At 53.7% G+C, this 21,364-nt stretch overlaps 1 protein-coding gene across 1 annotated transcript; it reads left to right on the top strand.

Annotated features, from left to right (window-relative positions):
- Positions 1–654: 654 nt before the first annotated feature.
- LOC135666190 (uncharacterized) lies at positions 655–3,597 on the top strand. The gene is made up of 6 exons (XM_065177762.1): positions 655–1,512; positions 1,595–1,702; positions 2,589–2,668; positions 2,763–2,819; positions 3,253–3,331; positions 3,433–3,597. Exons 1-6 carry the CDS (start codon positions 1,330–1,332, stop codon positions 3,595–3,597), a joined length of 672 nt encoding a protein of 223 aa, XP_065033834.1. The 5' UTR covers positions 655–1,329.
- Positions 3,598–21,364: the final 17,767 nt, after the last annotated feature.

Raw genomic sequence — 21,364 nt, 5'->3', positions numbered from 1 at the left:
TGATGAGGGCAATAATGGCGACAGGATGTGAATGACGTCAGCCACCCTGTACCAATGCCTCACGCCCCGGTCAACGAAGCCCTGGGACGCCGACCCAGGCGCATTAACGCCCGGACTGGCCCCCGTCCGTCACAAACAACGCCACCACCCCTCGGCCAACGAGCCCGGCTCTGCGCCTTTTGGGCTCGGTCAAGGGTACGGAACACGCCCACCGAGACGCACCATACTCTGCTGCAGCTCGGCCTCCCACGCAGCCCCAATGGGCGTGTCAGTCGCAACGTGAGGTATTCACCCAGGCCCACCTATAAATACCCCTGAGTCCTAAGCCAGGGGGAGGACACACTCACAAACCACACTTGCATGGAGGCATTTCGTCCTCCAAAACCCCCTCCACATCTTCCTCTAACTTGATCGTCGGAGGGGTCGGGCCGAGCTTCCGACCCGACCTGTGTGCAGGAACGAAGACGAGGTGGCCTCTTCCCGGCGCTACTGCGGAGCTGCCGACCCGATCTACCACCCCGAACGACCGATCCCAACCGGGAGACCCCGAGGGAGCTGCGCCCGAGATCCTCGACATTCCGAGCCCCAGAACCGAGCCGCGTCGGCCCTGAGGCCACGACTTAAAAAGTTACACACTAACAACTGGTAACCAATATAAGCAAAAGTGCTCAAACCATCTTTGACTATTAAGGACTGAAAATTAATTCCATGTGTTTGAGTTGAAACATCTGTTATTGTGCTAATAAACATAATATGCTTTGTTCTTTTGTTTCATCACGTATGGAAGCTTCTGATTTCTCTCATCCTATTTGAGCTTGCTTTCCTATTTACATGTTTATTCTCTTTTATGCATACTCCTCAAATAATGACATTTACAATATAATCAAAACACACTCAATTGCATAGAATCTCCAAACTTGATTCCAGAGAAGACACTAGGTTTAGTGGACACCAAACTCCTTAGGAATGATGAGGATTAAATAATCTGATTCAAATAGGTCCAATTCTAACCCTACATACTATGATCTACATGTACCTGACAAAATGAAAGCAAATGAGAAACTTAAAAGGCTTCAGCGAAGAAAAGAAAATTGATTACTTTGGTAAATCAAGAAGTTCGTTAGCATCCATGGGAACGGTCTTCGTCATCATAGCAACCGCCCAATCGCCCAAGGGGGCCAAGAAGCCAAATAAAACCCTTCTCTTCGCGGCCTAAGCAACAGGAAGAAGAAAGGTTGTCGATAGCGAACGCGACAATATATTTCCTTTTTTCGTTTTCATCCCCCTCGATCTCGAATCGGACGGACGAGTTCTCACTTCGCGATCCAGATGTCTGCGGCGGCTATCGCCTGCAGTAGAGGCGCCGCCACGTTCGGGTTTCGTTGCTGGTCGCTGATGCGGCTGCCGGCGGCGCAAGTCGGGTACCCTCGGTCCAATTTATCGCTGCTGCAGCGCTTCACTTCGGACGAGAGCAACGGGAGTAGGGCTTGCCTTATCGACACGCTCGCTCTGGTACTGCGCTACCTTATCGGTGTTCGACTGATGGGAGGGGGTCTTGGTTGCGCTACAGGTGTTTGTGTTTTTGCTTGTGTAGGTCAAGAAGTTGGAGAAGGAAGGGGTCCCGTCGAAGCAAGCGGAGGCCATAACGAAGGTTTTGAACGAGATCGCCCACTCCCTTGGGTCCAAGCCCGAGATACAGAGGGTTTGATCTCTTTTTATGTTTCTTGAGACCTTTTTCATATCAGTTTAAGTAATTGAATGCTCACTATATATTAGTTATTTCTATTGTGAATTGACAAACTGAGCATGAGTTTTCGGTACATCCACTGTGAGAATAGTTTAAAATGAGTCTAGAAACTTCAATCTATGTTTAAGTTATTGATTTAGTTTGGATAGATTTGATCACAAGTCTGTGTGGTAGCATCAACAAGCATCTTTTTTGTTAGTATAGCTAATATTGCATGCACAAGTGTTTCTAGCTATGTTTTTGTTATGCTGCAATTTTATGAAGTGACGCATAATGCATGAAAATTTATGGCAGACTTCCAGAACTGATACTTTTCTAGCTTGAAAAAATTGAACAATTAGTGTGTATTTTTTCCACTGCCATTTCCACCAATGTCAGTAGCTTTGCTACTACCGATATTTGTTAAGAAGTTGTTTTACTAAACACCTATTTGATCAGATAATCACTTCGAAGTTAACAGACCTTTTATGATTAGACATATCGCAAGCATTTGCAATCATTTCCATAAATATTCTTCCCAAAGGAACGTTTCAGAAATTTTTGATGAAGACACCCTAAAGTACTTGTGAACATGTTGAACTTTATCATGCCATATTTGAAATTAGCAGTTTCAACAAGCTTGGACATCAAAGCATGGAATTAATATCATTCAGTAAAGGTACATCTCAATTGGATTGTGAACATGTTAGTCAGTCTTGTGATGTATCAACTGATAGCTGATTTATCTATTATAATACTACATGAGGGTAACAAGTTTGTCGATTTACAGTTCATTAGGCACTCTGTTCAGATTCTACTCTATATACTCTTTTTTTTTTAAACTTATGTCATATGATTGCAGGATCAACACTATCCAATGCTGCAACGAGAGACTGAAGAAAATCTTCGAGTTGATATCGTGAAAATGCGTAGTGAACTTAGGTCTGGTTTGCATTGAAGTATATAACAGATTAGTAAGCCAATTATATCCAGATTAATACTTCTTTCTTTAATTTAAACTCACTGTCTTAAACAGATATGAAATCGACAAGGTTATTGCTGGGCAGCGCTTGGATCTAATCCTCGAGAGACGGTAAGGGATGTTAATGTCTATTTGATAATGGAATATGTGGTGATATCTCAGGCTGAATTATTGTCCATATTTGTTACAGAAAATACACCTTTTTAATTTAACAACTAGGTTAACCATGCTAGTTCAGATGAAGAGTTCATGTTGTAGGTAACAAAAAACAAGAGTTCATGTTGATTTGAATTCTGATTTATCATCAAGACGTTCTGGTCTGAGTGTTGCTAGATCACTGTGCTAATGTTGATCCAATGTTTCATTTGACTTTGTTCATTTTTTATCACCTTTGTTATGCCTGGAGCAAACAAATAGGACTACCATCAGTAGCATCGATCAATGATTATGTATGTGCTTATTGCAAGTAGCTTTTCATTTTTAATGTGCTGTACCGGATGAATGTAGTAGCTTTAATTTTAACTTCTTTTTTCTAATTGTTTAGGCGCATACGTCACAAGTTACGTGACAAGTTAGCCAAACAAAGTGCAGAAACCACAGAACTTATTACCAAAATCGAGAGGGTAAGTTTCCTAGATCAAGGAGAAAAAAAATTACTGATAATTCTGTCCGTAGTTTTTGGTTTAGTATGTCTAAATTTGGTTTATCTTTGTAAATTTTTCAGGAAATCCTTGCATTAAGGGCACAGCTAGACGCAGCAAAATATGATGCCACAAAGTTTTGCATCGCTACGGTTGTTTCTATATGTGCTGTTGCTTGTCAGATTGCGGCTCTCACGTTCAGTCCCTCGCGTGTAGAAGCGGCTGAGGAGATCCCCAAGGACAAATGATTGATTTACCAATTCTAACCCTACATACTATGATCTACATGTACCTGACAAAATGAAAGCAAATGAGAAACTTAAAAGGCTTCAGCGAAGAAAAGAAAATTGATTACTTTGGTAAATCAATAAAAATCTGCTACGGGAACGGGTGGAGAAAGTTCGTTAGCATCCATGGGAACGGTCTTCGTCATCATAGCAACCGCCCAACCGCCCAAGGGGGCCAAGAAGCCAAATAAAACCCTTCTCTTCGCGGCCTAAGCAACAGGAAGAAGAAAGGTTGTCGATAGCGAACGCGACAATATATTTCCTTTTTTCGTTTTCATCCCCCTCGATCTCGAATCGGACGGACGAGTTCTCACTTCGCGATCCAGATGTCTGCGGCGGCTATCGCCTGCAGTAGAGGCGCCGCCGCGTTCGGGTTTCGTTGCTGGTCGCTGATGCGGCTGCTGGCGGCGCAAGTCGGGTGCCCTCGGTCCAATTTATCGCTGCTGCAGCGCTTCACTTCGGACGAGAGCAACGGGAGTAGGGCTTGCCTTATCGACACGCTCGCTCTGGTACTGCGCTACCTTATCAGTGTTCGATTGATGGGACAACTACCTTAGGGCTTCCCCCAACCTGCAGTTTGCTGTGGTGAGTGGTTGACAGCCTCGTGCGCCATCATAAGTACACACCCTGGAAAGGCAGGCGAAGGCAAGTGAAGCCCATCGACTCCGACAGCTCATTAGGTGAGAAGGAAGGAGATATAATACTCCATTGGGACAGAGAGACGCCCCTATTCTTTCTTCTCTGGTCCCATTAAAGTCAGCAGCGCCACTTCCATCATGGGGCGTCTGAACCCAGGCAAGCTTCATGGGGCCTGATGAGGGAAATAATGGCAACAAGACTGGCTGACGTCACCTGTCCCATCACGCCTCAGCACCTGGTCAAACTGGTCAACACGTTGATCGAGGCACCATTAATACCAGTCTATCTCCTGTCAAAAGTCAAGTCTAACACGCTGACCGAGACACATTAATGTCGACCTGCCCCCTGCAAGTGGGCAGCTTAGGAAGCAGATTGCTTCCCTATAAATACCCTCTCGCTCATTAGAAGAAAAAGGGACGGACAGAGAAACACTCCCTCTTCAACCACCCTCTAGTTCATGGGGGACTCGGAAGACATTTGAGAACACTTCTGCTTCTCTTCCTCCAAAACCCTCTCCACATCATCGCTAACTTGATCGTCGGAGGGGTCGGGCCGAGCCTCCGACCCGACCTGTGTGCAGGAACGAAGGCGAGGTGGCCTCTTCTCGGTGCTGCTGCGGAGTTGCCGACCCGATCTACCGCCCCGAACCACAGTGCTCGGCCTCCAGGAAACCCCGAGGGACGTCTCCCGAGATCCTCGACATCCGGACCCTAGAACCGAGCCGCGTCGGCCCCGAGGCCACGGCTTAAAAAGTTACCTACCGTAACATTTTGGCGCTAGAAGGAGGGCCCGGAATGACAGTACGTTAGCCTTCTCTTGGGTTGCTCCACTGCAGCCGACCTGCACCAGCAGCAGCGACTTCTGGGGCTCCACCGCGACCAGCCCGCGCGCCTCGGCTTCTCGGCCCCACGCGCGCGGCCAGACCGCGCGCCTCGGCCCCTCGGCCCCACCCGCCTGGACCCCTCAGTCCCACGCGAACAGCCCGCCCGCGTCGGCCCCACGCACGCGAACAGCCCGCCCGCGTCGGCAATCCGCACGCGAACAACCCGCCCGCGTCGGCACCACGCGCGCGAACAACCCACCTGTTAGGATCGAGAGCACTAAGAGGGGGGGGTGAATTAGTGCAGCGGAAATCTTACAGCGATTAAAAACCAAAAGCTGCGTTCGTTCAATAAAAACTATTATGATGCAAAAGCTAATTCTCAGTTTGTATCTAAGTGCAGTTTGCGTCTAAGCGCAGTTTGCGTCTAAACACAGTTTGCGTCTAAGCGCAGTTTGCGTCTAAGCGCAGTTTACGTCTAAACACAGTTTGCGTCTAAGCGCAGTTTTGCGTCTAAGCGCAGTTTACGTCTAAACTCAGATTTACGTCTAAACGCAGTTTTACGTCTAAACGCAGATTTACGTCTAAACGCAGTTTTATGTCTAAACGCAGATTTACGTCTAAACTCAGATTTACGTCTAAACGCTGTTTTACGTCTAGACGCAGATTTACGTCTAAACTTTGAAACTCGTTTGTATACTCGCAGAAGGCAGTATGCAGTTGAAATCAAGACGTAAACGTGAACTGAGAACTGATGATTGTGAGAGGAAAGCCGATTTACGTCTAAATGCAGTTTTACGTCTAAATGTTGAAACTCGTTCGTAAAATTGTAGAGGACAGTTTGCAGTTATCAATAGGATCAAAATGTAAGTGTAAACTGCAAAGAAACTCTTTCGTAAAAGCACGGAAGACAGTTCTGCAGAATCAAACGTAAACGTAAACTGTAATGTACGAAAATACGAATTTACGTCTGAATGCAGATTCGGAAGAACAACACTTAGAACTTGTTCGTGAAAGCGCAGAGAGCAGTAGTAATGAAGGAGGTTTGTAGTAATGATAAAATGCTCAAAAATAAACGCAAACCAGAGATTTAGAGTGGTTCGGTCAGCCTTGACCTACTCCACTTTTGGCTTCCTCCATCGACGAGGTTGCCGACGTCAACTAGGGGCCTTCCTTCAATAGGCGAAGGCCAACTACCCTCTTACAGATTCACTCCTTTTGACGGGCTTAGGAGACAACCCTTTCAGATGTTTTCTCTCCTCTCTTTACAACTCAAACTTGAAGAACAGAAGGAGGAGGAAAACTAGCAGTTTTGAGCTCTAAGAACCACTGAAAATATCAAGATTTCGGGTAAGTTCTTACTCTTTTCAGTGCTGAATGGGTGGGGTATTTATAGGCCCCAACCCAATTCAAATTTCGAGCTCAAAACGATCAAATCCCGGAATTCCGGGATCAGGCGGTTGCACCTCTTGACTGGAGAGGTTGCACCGCCTGGCAGAGCTCGAAGACCGAGCTCAGGCGGTGCCACCTCTCTGTCAGGGAGGTTGCACCTCTCTGCCAGAGCTCGAAGACCGAGCTCAGGCGGTGCATCTCCTGGCCAGAGAGGTTGCACCTCTCTTCCAGAGCTCGATGACCGAGCTCGGTGATTGCATTGCCTGGCAGAGCTCGAAACTTGAGCTCTGGCGGTGCTACCTCTTGACAGAGGAGGTTGCACCGCCCAGTCTCGCTTGGAGACTGAGCCTTGGGCGGTTGCACCGCCTGGCTGGAGCGGTTGCACCTCCCAGTCTCGCTGGAAGACATAGCCTGGGCGGTGCTACCTCCAACCCTGGCGGTGGCACCTCTTTCACTATTCCAGCTCACTTGGTTTGGCTCCAAACTTGGTCCAAACCAGTCCGAACTTGGGCCTAATTGGCCCCTACTTGGGTTATAGGATTAACACCTAATCCTAACCCTAATTAACGTGCTAACTATGAATTTAAAGACATTTTCTAAGCTATTACAAAGTCCGCAAGTCAAGACTTCTTTTGGCGAGCTTCCGGCAAACTTCCGGCGGTCTTCCGATGAACTCTCGGAAACCATTCTGCGGACTCCCGGCAAGCTCCTAGACTTCACGATTTGTTCTTAGCGAGTTCCAACGAGCTTCTTCGGCAAGCTCCGATCTTTCTCGGCGAGCTCCGCGAACTCCCAACGAATCTTCGGACTTCCGTCGAACTCTCGAACTCGCAACAAATCCTTCGCGCTTGACTCCGACACTTTGTTTCGCTTTATGTCTTCATCGTTATCATAGTTAATCCTGCACAATTAAAACAAAACTTCGATCGAGACAATTAATCCTAAGCAATTAACCAAGTTGTCCGGTATGTCATTGGTCCCTCGACGCTTCGTCTGATTCTTCGGCGCATCGTCCTCTCCTGCGGCCTATTGCCCAATCGGCCAGTTGACTCCGCAACTCCGATATCCTTGGCACAATACCCGCTCTTCTTGGCCCGATGCCCGAGTCCACGGCCCGAAGCCTTCTGTCGATACGTCGACCGATCCACCGGCCCGACGTCCAATCTTCTGACATGTTCCTCCGGCACAACATGATTTTCCTGCTTTAATTGTCTCATCCTGATCAAAGCATCCTGCGTCACTCAAAACGCAGATTAAATCATAAACATATATCAAGTAGTTTCATCATCAAAATACGAGATTCAACACCACCCACGTCGGCACCCCACGCGCGAACAGCCCACCCGCGTCGGCGCCCCGCGCACGAACAGCCAGCGCAGCTTGCTGCCTCGGCCCCTCAGCACCGTGCGCAGCCAACGCTGCCTCGACCCCTCGGTCGCACGCGCGCGGCGAGCCCGACCGCGTCTGTCACGCCCCTCCAAAATATCGACAATATTTAAAATTTTCATCACAACAAACCCAGGATCCAAACACACATTTGAGGTCACTAAGAAAACATTCAGATCAAAATTTCACCTCTATAGTCTATAAATTCATAACCCTGTGCAATTCATAAACATATCACACATCACTCGATAATTCATACAATCTGAACTCGACTCATCAAAATAATAACCACAACATAAATTCACAAGTGGGGAAGTCTATACAGTCACCAAACCAACGATTACCATAAGATCATATCATTATATGAATTTAACTTAACATTCCAAAATCCTATACATGAGGGATCCTTTATCTTACACAAAATCCACAGGTTTAGATTCATCGTCACATTTCATAAGATGCAGAGTATCTTATACAACAAATACACATATGCTAACAAAGATCTGCCCAAAATCTTCTAAACTTTCCACCGCCTCAGCCCAATCTTAACATTTAAGCAAGCAATACGCTATCCTGAAAAATTTATCAACAAACGAGGTGAGCATAAAGAGCTCAGCAAGTGACTAACATATCCATATCAAAATAGTACAATTTCCAAAGAGATACAGTTTCAAAATACAAGGCAGAATATACGATTTCGTAGACATAATATCATTAAGAGCAGAAACACAATGGTCCTTTCAATCTTACATATTTGGTTCCTGACAGATGGGGCATAGAGTAATTGGAGCATATCAGTAACAAAGGAAACATATCGGAGCTTATCAATGGCATATAAAATGTTCCGAAGCATATCAACGGCATGTGGAACATTTCGAAGCAAAATCATCAGTGAATGAAGCATTTCAGAGCATATCCAAAATCAAATATCGTACAGAAGCTCAAACGTCGTCCTTGACGTTGCAATCATATCATTCTTATCCAGAGCATGAACAGAAACAACTCACCAAAACTCTGGATGTCATATCAAACATATAGAAGGTGTAGTGGGATCTCAGTCAGAATGTGATTCATCCATTTCTGAATGACCACCTGACAAAAGTCTCCCACGTCTGGGAGCTCCATCCACCCACGTCTAGGTGAAGTCAGAGGGGGCCGGCAGAGCATCGCAGGCTCTAAGCACATACCCTTTACCATTTCTGGCAAAGGTCCAGAATATCCCACAGAGCGGGACCCCACATAGCAGGTAATAAGCGCATACCCTTTACCATTTCTGGCAAAGGTCCAGACAATCCCACACACCAGAGTACAAGAGGGCAGTTTTAACAATAAGTAGTGTTAATGTAAACACCTTTTTCTTAGCCGTGACCCGGGGGGGGCGTCTCGGCTCGTTCGGGGGTCCGAATGGCGGGAATCTCCCTGGGGCGTTGCTCGGCTCCACTAAGGAGGTCGGGTGCGGCCTCGGACTCGGGGCGTCGCTGCGACTCCTCCCGGGCGGGGACTTCTCGCCTGCACGTCCGGACGGGGGGCCCGGGCTTTGTACCTGCACAAAGGTCGGGTCGGGGTGCTCGACCCGACCCCTCCGACGATCACTGTTAGAGAATGATGTGGGGGCCTTTTTTGGTGCAGGGAGAGTTTCTCTTTTCTTTCTCCCCCCTTCCCCTTTCGCTCGGGGACGTTTATAGGGGGGGCTCGGCCTTACCGGGCGTGCCATCGCGTCGGTCGGGGCCGTACCTCTGATGGCGTCCGACATCGTCGAGGATGTTGCGTGGGGGAGCGGGGATCGCAGGGTATGGGCAAGCTTCAACCGTTACCTGCTTCTGTCCCGTCCGATTGTGCTGGGTCAACCGAGGGGCTGTGGGCTCAATGAGGCTGACGTCCGGACGCGGGTCGTCACCCTCGTTGCTTCCCCTTGGGCGCCGCGCTTGTCCACGTGCGGGGGATGTTGCCGGGAGTGGGGTCTGCCATTTTTTGTCATATCATATTCCCCCCCCAAAGGAAGCCATGGCTCGGCATCGGATGGAGGGGATTCGAGGCGTGGCTTTGATCGGTAGGCGGTGGTTCTCTTCGCGGTTCATGATTGAGACATATGTCCGGGGCGGAAAAGCCGCGCTGCGGAGGCGCTTTGGGTGACGTGCGGCCGAGGAACACGTCTCGGGCGGGCTGGCCGCGCCGAGGAGGTGGTCTCGGGGACATGCGGCCGAGGAGCATGTCTCGGGCGGGCTGGCCACGCCGAGGAGGTGGTCTCGGGGTCATGCGGCCGAGGAGCACGTCTCGGGCGGGCTGGCCGCGGCCGAGGAGCACGTCTCGGGCGGGCTGGCCGCGCCGAGGAGGTGGTCTCGGGGTCATGCGGCCGAGGAGCACGTCTTGGGCGGGCTGGCCGCGGCCGAGGAGCACGTCTCGGGCGGGCTGGCCACGCCGAGGAGGTGGTCTCGGGGTCATGCGGCCGAGGAACACGTCTCGGGCGGGCTGGCCGCGCCGAGGAGGTGGTCTCGGGGTCATGCGGCCGAGGAGCACGTCTCGGGCGGGCTGGCCGCGGCCGAGGAGGTGGTCTCGGGGACATGCGGCCGAGGAGCACATCTCGGGCGGGCTGGCCGCGCCGAGGAGGTGGTCTCGGGGTCATGCGACCGAGGAACACGTCTCGGGCGGGTTGGCCGCGCCGAGGAGGTGGTCTCGGGGTCATGCGGCCGAGGAGCACGTCTCGGGCGGGCTAGCCGCGCCGAGGAGGTGGTCTCGGGGTCATGCGGCCGAGGAACACGTCTCGGGCGGGCTGGCCGCGCCGAGGAGGTGGTCTCGGGGTCATGCAGCCGAGGAGCACGTCTCGGGCGGGCTGGCCGCGCCGAGGAGGTGGTCTCGGGGTCATGCGGCCGAGGAACACGTCTCGGGCGGGCTGGCCGCGCCGAGGAGGTGGTCTCGGGGTCATGCGCCCGAGGAGCACGTCTCGGGCGGGCTGGCCGCGCCGAGGAGGTGGTCTCGGGGTCATGCGGCCGAGGAACACATCTCGGGCGGGCTGGCCGCGCCGAGGAGGTGGTCTCGGGGTCATGCGGCCGAGGAGCACATCTCGGGCGGGCTGGCCGCGCCGAGGACGTGGTCTCGGGGACATGCGGCCGAGGGGCCCGTTGGCCCTCCCTTGCAGTAACCTTGGGTCCGCATTTATGATAGGATGTTCGTTGGACTTCCCTGACGCGACGAGTGAGGGTGCGGATGAGCTGTCGGCCGCTATGGGGAGACGAAGGGACGTCTCTCTTGGCGGGATTTTTCCTATATAAATGGCGCATTCGGCCCGTCTCATGAGTTTTGCTGCTGAGCCTCGGCCCTCGTCGTCCTTTCTGTCATCGCACCTTCTCCTCTCCTGTGCCGTCATTCCCCAGTCGCTCCCTCGTCGTCCCTCTTGTTCGTTTCAAAGCCGGTAAGGATGCCCCTCTCGCCCGTCTCTTCACCTTTGTCCCCCGACAGAGCCCGGGAGAGCACGCCTCCGCCCTCCCCAGACGAGGAGGCGGCGCGAGCCCTTGAGGCTCTAATGTGGCCGCACGACCTTGACTCGGTGGTGAGTGGGTCGTCGCTGGAGAAGCTCCGGGATCGTTATCACATCCCGGAGGAGTTTGTCCTAGTTGCGCCTGATCCGGGGTAGCGGTCATACGACCCGATCCCCCGAGGTTTCGCGCTGACTCAAGATGCCCTAGAGGCTGGGTTGCGCCTCCCCCTTCACCCTATCATTGTCTCCTGTCTTTCTTTGTGGCGAGTTTCACCTTCCCAGGTGGCGCCTAACTCATGGCGTTACCTAGTAGCGTTCTTAGGGGAATGTCATTATGCTAACATCACCCCTACCCGAAACCTCTTTCTCTCCTGTTTCCGCCTTCTCAAGGGGCCGGGGGGCTATTTTGTGTCAGCCCGGGCTGGCTTTCGTGTCGGGGGAGCCCCTTCGAACAACAAAGGGTGGAAGGGGCGGTTTTTCTATGTTAGCTGGTCGAAGGATTGGGGCTTCGGAGTTCGGTGGGCAGTGAGGGTGATAGATAACACAGTCCCGGATTTGAACGACGAGGAGCGTCGGGACCTGAAGAGGCTTCGGTCAATCCTTCCCGGTTCTCAGGCCATCCGAGCTATGACCGAGGAGTGGCTGGCCGAGGCGGGTCTTAGCCCGGCTTTCGGGGGTATGTTTATAGCGGGTGTTCCCCGTGTTTTGTTTGTTTCCGTAGTTTGTGATGGTTTGCTTGTTTCCTTTGTAGGAATGAAGCTTCTGTCACTCCGCGGTGGTCGGTCATCGTCGGCTCCTTCCCCACGCCCGTCCGCTGCTTCCTCTCCGCGCTCCTCAGGCGACCCATTACCCGGCTCGGCGGGTGCTCCATTAGAGATTCCGGAGGGGCGCTCGTCAAAGAAGGCGAAGACGGCTGGTCCCGGGAAAGTCAAGGCGGGGGCCACCTCTTCGACAACCGTGGGCGCAAAGCGGACCGCTCGGGACGAAGGGCCCTCCCGAGTTGATGGGCCTAGCCAAGGGGCGACCGGGAAGAGGTCGAGCCTGCCTACGGTGGATGACCTGTGCGGGCTACGTCCGGGGGCCGACGAGCCCCTGTGGTCGTTGGTGATGGGCAAGCTTCCACCGGGGGAGGCTTCCGACCCGCTAGTCGCCCGCTGGAAGGGGCTGTCCCGAGGGGAGAAGGTGTGGGCCGGGGGAGATCCCTCGGCTGCTTTTCTTCGGGGCGTGCTCCACCCCGATCTGGCTCGGGACCTATATACCCTGCCCTCGGAGGCCATGCTCAACAAGGCGGGGAGGTTTCTGACACTGGTGAGGGTTTTGCTAACTTCGGGCGTCCCTGTAACTGCGCGCTGACCCTCCTTTTTCTGTGGCAGGGCCTCCACTACTCGACGGCGCTGATGGACCGAGTGCGTAACGCTGGCCAGGTAATCTGGACCCTCAGCGAGCAAAACTTCGAGTTGTGCCGCCAGCTAAAGGAAGTTCGGGCCGGTTCGGGCCCAGAGGCGGTAGCGGCCGCGGAAAAGCGCGCGACTGAATCCGAGGAGGAGGTGGCGCGTCTGGAGGCAGAGCTCGAGCAGTCGGGCAACTCAGTCAAGGAACTCCAAGAGTTTCTTCGTTTGGATCGGGCCGAGCTTCGCCTACTGAAGTTGGAGGCACTTGGCCTCACCAAGAGGGCGGAGAAGGCCGAAGCTGAGGCCCGCGCTGCTTCCGATGCGCTAGCCGAGGAGGTTCGCCTTCGCCCGTCAAAAGATAAAGAGGCGGTCGAAGCTTATAAGAAGTCCGAGAACTTTGAGCTCGGACTGACCCGAATGGGGCGAGTATCTTACGAGTATGGATATAGAATCGCCCTAGGTCGCTTTGGCTCATGCCCTCCTGGCTCCGAGGTGGAAAGGGACCCGTTTGCCTCTCATCCCGTGGACCTGGAGGTGGACATGCCGGAGGACGTGCCTTTCGACGATCGCCCAGAGACTCCAGGAGAGTGATGAGTTTGGTTTTTGTATGTCGGAGTCGGGGTCGAGGGTGTGAGGGGTCTGTCTGTTCCTTACCGTTACGCTTCTGTACCCCCTTTTAAAATAAAATGCTCTTTTCTTCCGGTTTCTGTGTTTGCGTAGTGTCTGCATTCTTCAGATGAAGTATTTCCTAAGGTTCTGTATGTTCCAAGTCCTGGGTATGGGGTCGCCATCCATTGTTGCGAGTCGGGACACTCCGATGACTCGATAGGGTCCTTCCCACTTCGGGGCCAGTTTCCCCCTTACTCGGGTCGGGTGGCTGACCTCGATTTTGCGCAGGACCAGGTCTTCTAGCTTTATCGATCGGGGTCGTACCCTCCGGTTGTAGACCCTTGCTACGGCTCTTTTGTAAGAAAGGGTTTTCCGGTGCGCGTCGGCCCGTCTTTCTTCGAGCAAATCCAGGTTGGATCGGAGCCCTTCGCCCGAGGCCTCTTCGCCGTAGCCTGCTGCCCGCGGAGTCGGGACAACCACTTCGGATGGTAATACGGCCTCGGTCCCGAACGTGAGGCTGTAGGGAGACTCCCCCGTTGGGGTCTTAGGGGTAGTGCGCAGCGCCCATAGGACGCTCGGGAGCTCGTCGATCCAGGCCGATCGGGCAGCGGACACTCTTTTCTTGAGACCGTCGATGATGGACCGGTTGGTTACTTCAGCTAATCCGTTCGCCTGGGGGTAAGCCACCGAGCTGAACCTCAGCTGAATCTTGTGCTTGGCGCAAAACTCTTGGAACCTCCTGCCGGCGAATTGAGGTCCATTGTCGGTGACGATGGACCGGGGCAGACCAAACCGAGTTACGAGGTTTCTCCACACAAACCTTTGCACTTGTGACACCGTGATGGTTGCTAGGGGCTCGGCTTCGACCCACCTGGTAAAGTAGTCCACTCCTACGATGATGTATTTCCGCTGCCCGGAAGCGGGTGGGAGAGGTCCGAGTATGTCCAGTCCCCACTGCGCGAATGGCCAAGCACAGTCGACGGGGGTGAACAAGACCGCCGGCCGTCGGGCGGTGCGGGCGTGCTCCTGGCATGAGTTGCATCGCCGCACGAAAGCTTTCGCGTCCTGGCGCATGGTCGGCCAGTAGTATCCCTGTCGGAGTATCTTGTGCGCCAGGGCTCGTTCGCCTATGTGTTCCCCGCATGCCCCTTCATGCATGTCGGACAGAACTGTCCGGGCTTTGTTCGACTCTAGGCAGCGTAACAAGGGGCGCGAGAAAGACCGCTTGTACAGCCGTCCTCCTTCTTCAGAGTACCACGCCTGCGTCCGACGCAAGCGTCGAGCCGTAGTTTCATTGTCGGGTAGGGTTCCGTCCCGCTTGAAGCGTAGCATCTCCTGTACCCAAGTGGCCGGCGCGCCGCCCGTGACTGTGGCGACGATCTCTATGGCTCAGTGAGGGAGCTCTTCGGTCTCGGGTCGAGCCCAGGGTGCCGAGCCGGACGCCAGTCTTGCCAGAGTGTCGGCTCGTTGGTTCTCGCTCCTGGGAACATTCGATAATTCAAACTGGGCGAACTTGGTGGCAAGGCTTTTTACCTGTACCAGATATTTCGCCATGGTCGGGTCCCGGGCTTCGTATTCGCCGTCGAGCTGCCTAGCCACCAGCTGTGAGTCGGTGATGACGCGTATGTCGGTCACCCGCATTTCCAGTGCCAATTGGAGCCCTGCTAGGAGAGCTTCGTATTCTGCTTCATTGTTGGTGGCCCTGAACCCGAAGCGGAAGGAGCGCTCAATCGAGCGGCCGTCAGATGTCACCAGCACCAGCCCTGCTCCGGCGCCCTTTGCGTTGGACGACCCATCTACGTGGAGAGTCCACGTGTCACGTGGTGGCTCGAGTTCTCTGCCTGTGCTCGGGGTCAGCTCCGCGATAAAGTCTGCCACGGACTGGGCTTTAATGGCGGCCCGAGGTACGTACTGTATGTCGTGCTCGCCAAGCTCTACTGCCCATTTGAGGAGACGCCCTGCAACGTCGAATTTAGACAAAACAAGCCGAAGCGGCCGGTCAGTTATTACCTCTATCGGGTGGGCCTGGAAATAAGGGCGGAGCTTTCGTGCTGACAGGTCGAGCGCCAGCGCCAGCTTTTCAATTGGCGGGTAGCGTTCCTCTGGCCCGCTCAGCATGTGGCTGACATAGTAGACCGGCAGTTGGTCGCCGGAGTTTTCCTTGAACAGAACCGAACTGACCGCATGCTGGGAGGCGGCGAGGTAGAGACTCAATTTCTCCCCCAGGGAAACTGAAGCGAGTCGGGGGAGGTTGGCCAGGTGTTGCTTCATCTGCTCGAAGGCCCTCTCACATTCCGTCGTCCATCGGAAGTTCTTCGGATCCTTCAAGGCCTTGAAGAAGGGGAGGCAGCGATCTCCCGATCGGGAAAGGAATCGTGATAGGGAGACTAGCCTCCCGTTAAGGTGCTGTAGGTCTCTGATCGTCTGAGGGGGCTGCATGTCAATGATAGCCTAGACCTTTTCCGGGTTGGCGTCGATCCCCCTCTCGTGTATGATGAATCCGAGGAATTTTCCCGAGGTTACGCCAAAGGCGCACTTGGCGGGGTTGAGGCGCAGGCTGAACCTCCGCAGGGTGTCGAATGTTTCAGCCAGGTCGGAAGAATGAGCTTCCGCTGTTCGGCTCTTCACGATCATGTCGTCGACATATATCTCCATGTTTCGTCCAATCTGGCGGGCGAACATCCTGTTCACCGTCCTCTGGTAGGTGGCCCCGGCATTTTTCAACCCGAACGACATGACTTTGTAAAAATATACCCCTTGTTCGGTGAGGAAGGCTGTGTGTTCTTGGTCTTCGGGTGCCATCCTGATTTGGTTGTACCCGGAGAAAGCATCCATAAACGAGAGACGGGTGTGGCCGGCCGTGGCGTCGACTAGCTGGTCGATCTTCGGCAGGGGGTAGCAATCTTTTGGGCAAGCATTGTTGAGACTGGTATAGTCAATGCACATCCGACAGCTTCCATTAGGCTTTTTGACAAGGACTACATTGGAGAGCCATTGTGGGTACCTGGCCTCTTCTATGAAACCGGCCGCCAGAAGTCGGTTTACCTCTTCTCGGATGGCCAGCTGCCGATCTGGGGCCTGCCGCCTGGGCCTCTGTTTCACCGGACGAGCGTCGGACGAGATGTTTAGGTGGTGCAGCGCGACTTCCGGGTGGACTCCTACTAGGTCAGATGGCGTCCAAGCGAAGATGTCGGCGTTGGCTTGCAGAAGGTCGACGAGCTGCCGTTGCTCCTGTTCGGGCAGTCCCGACCCGATTTTGACTGTTTGGTCGGGGCTGCCTTTGATCAGCGGCACGTCGATGGTGAATTCCTTCGGCTCGGGGCGGGGAGTCAGCTTTTTTTCCCTCCCGGGGGTCTTCTAGCGGGGATTGGACCCTCGCTCTCTTGTTTAGCGACCCGACAATCAAGTAGCAGCGCCCGGATTCCCAGGAGTTCCCTGCTACCTCCCCGACCCCATCGTGGGTCGGGAATTTGATGGTTCGGTAGTAAGTTGAGATGACGGCTCGGATCTTGTTGAGGGTTGGCCGTCCGAGGATGGCGTTGTATGCCGTGGGGAGGTCGACCACCAGAAAGGAGGTCATCACTGTTTTTGTCTTCGGGAAAACTCCCAAAGTTAGGGGCAGGGTGATAACCCCAAGTGACGAGATTGAGGCGCCGGTGAACCCCGTGAGCGTCGAGCATACCGGCTTCATGTAATCCTTGACCAGGCCGAGCTTTTGGAAGGCGTCCCAATAAAGTATATCGGCCGAGCTTCCGATGTCGACCATGATCCTTCTCACTTGCGCGTTGGCGATCCTGGCTGATATCACCAATGCGTCATCATGTTCGGCTAGCCCAGGTTCCCCGGTCGGGAAGGTGACTTCGGGTCCTTTTGCATGTTTGGAAGCTTCAGCTCGGGAGGCCCTGGCGCGTGCCTTTCCGCCCGCCATAGAGTTTCCTCCGGACGCGGGCCCGCCGGTTATGACATCTATGTGCCGCTCGATGGGACCCTCCGGGCGTGGTGAAAGCTCCTTAACTGGCCGGAGGTAGGGGCCGAGGTGCCCTCGGCGGATGAGCTCCTCGATTTGCCTTTTTAATTCTCGACATTCCTCGGTGTCGTGACCGGGCTGTCGGTGGAAACGGCAGTATTTAGAGCGGTCCGCGAGCTCGCGCGGGCTCCTCATCGAGTGGGGGTCTTTGAGAAGGCCTTTCTCCTTAATGTGGAGAAATATTTCGGTCCGAGAGGAGTTCAGGCCCGGGGGGGGGGACCTAGGTACCGCATCGTTGGGGCCGCTGGCCCTACGCCGGGAGGTAGCGGGCTGTTGTTGCCGGGACTGCTCCGGCTTGAGCCTCTTGCGCTCGTCGCGCTTGCCGACCATCCATGCTTCAGCCGCGATGAACTGGTTCGCACGCTGGAGCATTTCAGGTACCGAAGTGGGGGGTCGCTCTACCAGAGACCAAAAGAATCGGGTAGGCCGCAGGCCCATCATGAATGCCTGCATCATCAAAGAAGGGTGAGCATCAGACAGCCCGCGAATTTGCGTGGTGAAGCGGTTCACAAAGTGAGAAAGGGGCTCGTCTTCCCTCTGGTTGAGCCCGAGAAGCATTGCCACCGATGGCTTCGGCCGGGCGTGAGCCAGGAAGTTAAGCTCGAAGTCTTTGGCCAACTGGTCGAAAGAGGCGATGGTCGCGGTCTTGAGATTGCTGTACCACACTCGGGCTGGGCCTCGCAAGGTTGTCGGGAATGCCCTGCACATCAGGGCGTCGGACGTCCCGTATAGCGCCATCTGGGCGCGGAAAGCAGCTACGTGGTCCGCCGGGTCAGTGGCTCCGTCGTAGGCATCCAATGAAGGGAGCCGAAAATGCGGTGGGATCGCTTGCTCTTGAATCTCGGGGGTGAAAGGGGACCCCTGGCGTTGCTCGGCCCCCGTGTCTCCCCTGGCCTGGCGAACCTCACGCTGCACCTCGTCCAGTCGGTGGCCTACGAGGCGCAGCTGGGCCCATAGGCCCTCCGCTGAGTTTGAAATTGGGGCCACGGGCGTCGGGCGCGCCGCTGGATCCTCCGCTCCTCGACTCCCGGGTCGGGTCGATTGTCCCGGAGGTGAGGCGGGAGACTCGGGAAGCGGTGCGGGGGTCTGAGCGGCGGGCCGTTGCCGTGGTGGAGGTAGGGTTGAGTGCGAAGACGTCGGATGAGAGACTAGTGGGACGATGGTTTGCATCACCCCCATAAGAGCCCGGACCTGGTGAGTGAGGTCGTAGAAGGCTTCGGGTGGCACGGGTGACGGGCCGCCGGGATTGGCGATGGGTGGCGATAGACCCGGGTCGTTGAACAATCGCCAATAGCGCTCCGAGATCGCAGCGGGGCGCTCGTCCCGAACTCCCTCCTGTCGGGGATGTTCTTCCGTTGCGTCGGCCGTGTGCGACCTGACGGCTGGGGGTTCGTCGGAGTGAGCCTGTTGATCGCCTGACATTCGGAGGTTCATGCCCTCCTTCTAGCGCCAATATGTTAATGTAAACACCTTTTTCTTAGCCGTGACCCGAGGGGGCGTCTCGGGTCGTTCGGGGGTCCGAATGGCGGGAATCTCCCTGGGGCGTTGCTCGGCTCCACTAAGGAGGTCGGGTGCGGCCTCGAACTCGGGGCGTCGCTGCGACTCCTCCCGGGTGAGGACTTCTCGCCTGCGCGTCCGGACGGGGGGCCCGGGCTTTGTACCTGCACAAAGGTCGGGTCAGGGTGCTCGACCCGACCCCTCCGACGATCACTGTTAGAGAATGATGTGGGGGCCGTTTTTGGTGCAGGGAGAGTTTCTCTTTTCTTTCTCCCCCCTTCCCCTTTTGCTCGGGGACGTTTATAGGGGGGGCTCGGCCTTACCGGGCGTGCCATCGCGTCGGTCGGGGCCGTACCTCTGATGGCGTCCGACATCGCCGAGGATGTTGCGTGGGGGAGCGGGGATCGCAGGGTATGGGCGAGCTTCAACCGTTACCTGCTTCTGTCCCGTCCGACTGTGCTGGGTCAACCGAGGGGCTGAGGGCTCAGTGAGGCTGACGTCCGGACGCGGGTCGTCACCCTCGTTGCTTCCCCTTGGGCGCCGCGCCTGTCCACGTGCGGGGGATGTTGCCGGGAGTGGGGTCTGCCATTTTTTGTCATATCAAGTAGCATATATCGGAAGCACACGCGGAGCAACAAAACGTGCATGTGCCTTTTCGAGACAATACGAAACAAAGAACAAATCTCTCACAAATGTATTCAGATTTGGAATGAAATGAAAACAAGAGTGTACAGGGATTCCAAGCAATCATATTTAGCTCAATTCCAATAAGAAGGTTAGACAAATTCAAATATCCAAAGGAACGGAACAGAATACGCGAAATCGACCAAAGCTCGATTTCGGACAGAATTCCAGTGGCACATCAAACAAATACTTCAGAATATCAATTATGCTCCAATACCCATAAAAAGGCTATGGTCGAACCATATATCAATCTATATTCTAATGGAATAAATTTCATATGAAACAGGGTTCCCAACACGGAGTTACCTTTGATTTGGTAACACAAGGTCATAAACACAATCACTGTTTTGCAGAATTTATAGGGTCGGATTCAACAGATAATAGGGTAGGCAATTGAATTCCAAAATTTTCAAACTATATGTCAAAAGAAAGATTTACAAGTCTAGTTTCAAATAAAATCAGTTTGGTACAAATCAGAATTTTCAACAGGGAGTTATAGGCATTTTAGTATCGACAGGTCAGAAATCTTGAACCCTGTTTTACAGCGTCTATAGGCTCATTTGAAACAGATGTTTGGGTAAGTATTCGGTGTCCAAAATCTACAAAATCAGTGTCAAAAGGAAGATATAAGAGTCTAATTTCAAACAAAATAGTTCCTGTCCGAATTCACATTTTGTACTAAAACTTATAGCTGAAACAGTGTATAGGGATCAGTTTACCGAAAAAACTTCAGAATCCATGGTTCTATGTCCAAAGAGAGACATATCAGTTTCTAAATAGAAATCCTTCAATTTATTTTGAATCAATATAAAAACAGAGACTAAAAATTCTGTAGGATGGGGTTAGAACACTTGCCTTTGGGAATTTTGACCCTAAGTGAAAGGATTTGGGCAAGACCCTTAAAGCCCCAAATTTTTTTTTTCTTCTTCTTCTTCTTCTTCTTCTTCTTCTTCTTCTTCTTCTTTCTTTCTTTCTTTCTTTCTTTCCCTGATCACCCACGAGCTGCCTTCTCTGCTTCCTTAAGAACGAAGGCAGAGAGGCTTAAACGGTGGAATTTGTCATTTTGTGCGTTTTGCAGTTTAATTCTTGTTTTTATCATATTCACGATTAGGTCCTTAGGATTTACATATAGGTCCTCAGATTCTTTCTTTTTTTTTTTTTTTTTTTTTGAACAGATCTCCCAAATCTTACAAATAAGTTACCTCTGATTCATACTCTATTTCTTTTGTAAATTTATACGAAAATTCGGAAATGAGGGGTGTTACAGCGTCGGCACCCCACGCGTGACCAGCCAGCGCAGCTTCCTGCCTCGGCCCCATGCGCGGCCGACCGGTCAGCGCCGGCCCCACGCGCGCGACCAGCCCGCGCGCCTCGGCCCCACGCGCACGATCCCTCGGTCGCACGCGCGCGGTCAGCCCGACCACGTCGGCACCCCGCGCGCGACCAGCCAGCGCAGCTTGCTGCCTCGGCCCCGTGCGCAGCCAACACGCTGCCTCGGCCCCATGCTGGCCGCCCGCCTCAGTTGCTCGGCCGACAGCATAGTATGCTGCCTCGGCCCCATGCGTGGCCAGCCCGCGTCAGCTCCTCGGCTGACGGCGCAACCTGCTGCCTCGACTCCTCGGCCCCGTGCGCAGCCAACACGCTGCCTCGACCCCTCGGGCCCATGCCCAGCTTCTCGGCTGACGGCGCAACTTGCTGCCTCGGCCCCATGCGCGGCCGTCCGCCTCAACTGCTCGGCTGACGGTGCAGCTTGCTGCCTCGGCCCCGTGCGCGGCCAGCCCGCGTCGGCACCATGGCTGACAGCGCAG

This window comes from Musa acuminata, unplaced genomic scaffold (assembly GCF_036884655.1).
Source record: "Musa acuminata AAA Group cultivar baxijiao unplaced genomic scaffold, Cavendish_Baxijiao_AAA HiC_scaffold_1077, whole genome shotgun sequence".
Classification (NCBI taxonomy): Eukaryota; Viridiplantae; Streptophyta; class Magnoliopsida; order Zingiberales; family Musaceae; genus Musa; species Musa acuminata.
This window is presented reverse-complemented; position numbering and strand designations above follow the sequence as displayed.

What these genes read in the sequence shown, in the direction of transcription:
- LOC135666190 (XM_065177762.1), top strand. Translation starts at nt 1,330, where the DNA reads ATGTCTGCGGCGGCTATCGCCTGCAGTAGAGGCGCCGCCACGTTCGGG. An exon ending in CCAAGCCCGAGATACAGAGG is followed by an intron (nt 1,703 to 2,588) that starts GTTTGATCTCTT and finishes ATATGATTGCAG; the next exon opens with GATCAACACTATCCAATGCT. An exon ending in GATCTAATCCTCGAGAGACG is followed by an intron (nt 2,820 to 3,252) that starts GTAAGGGATGTT and finishes CTAATTGTTTAG; the next exon opens with GCGCATACGTCACAAGTTAC.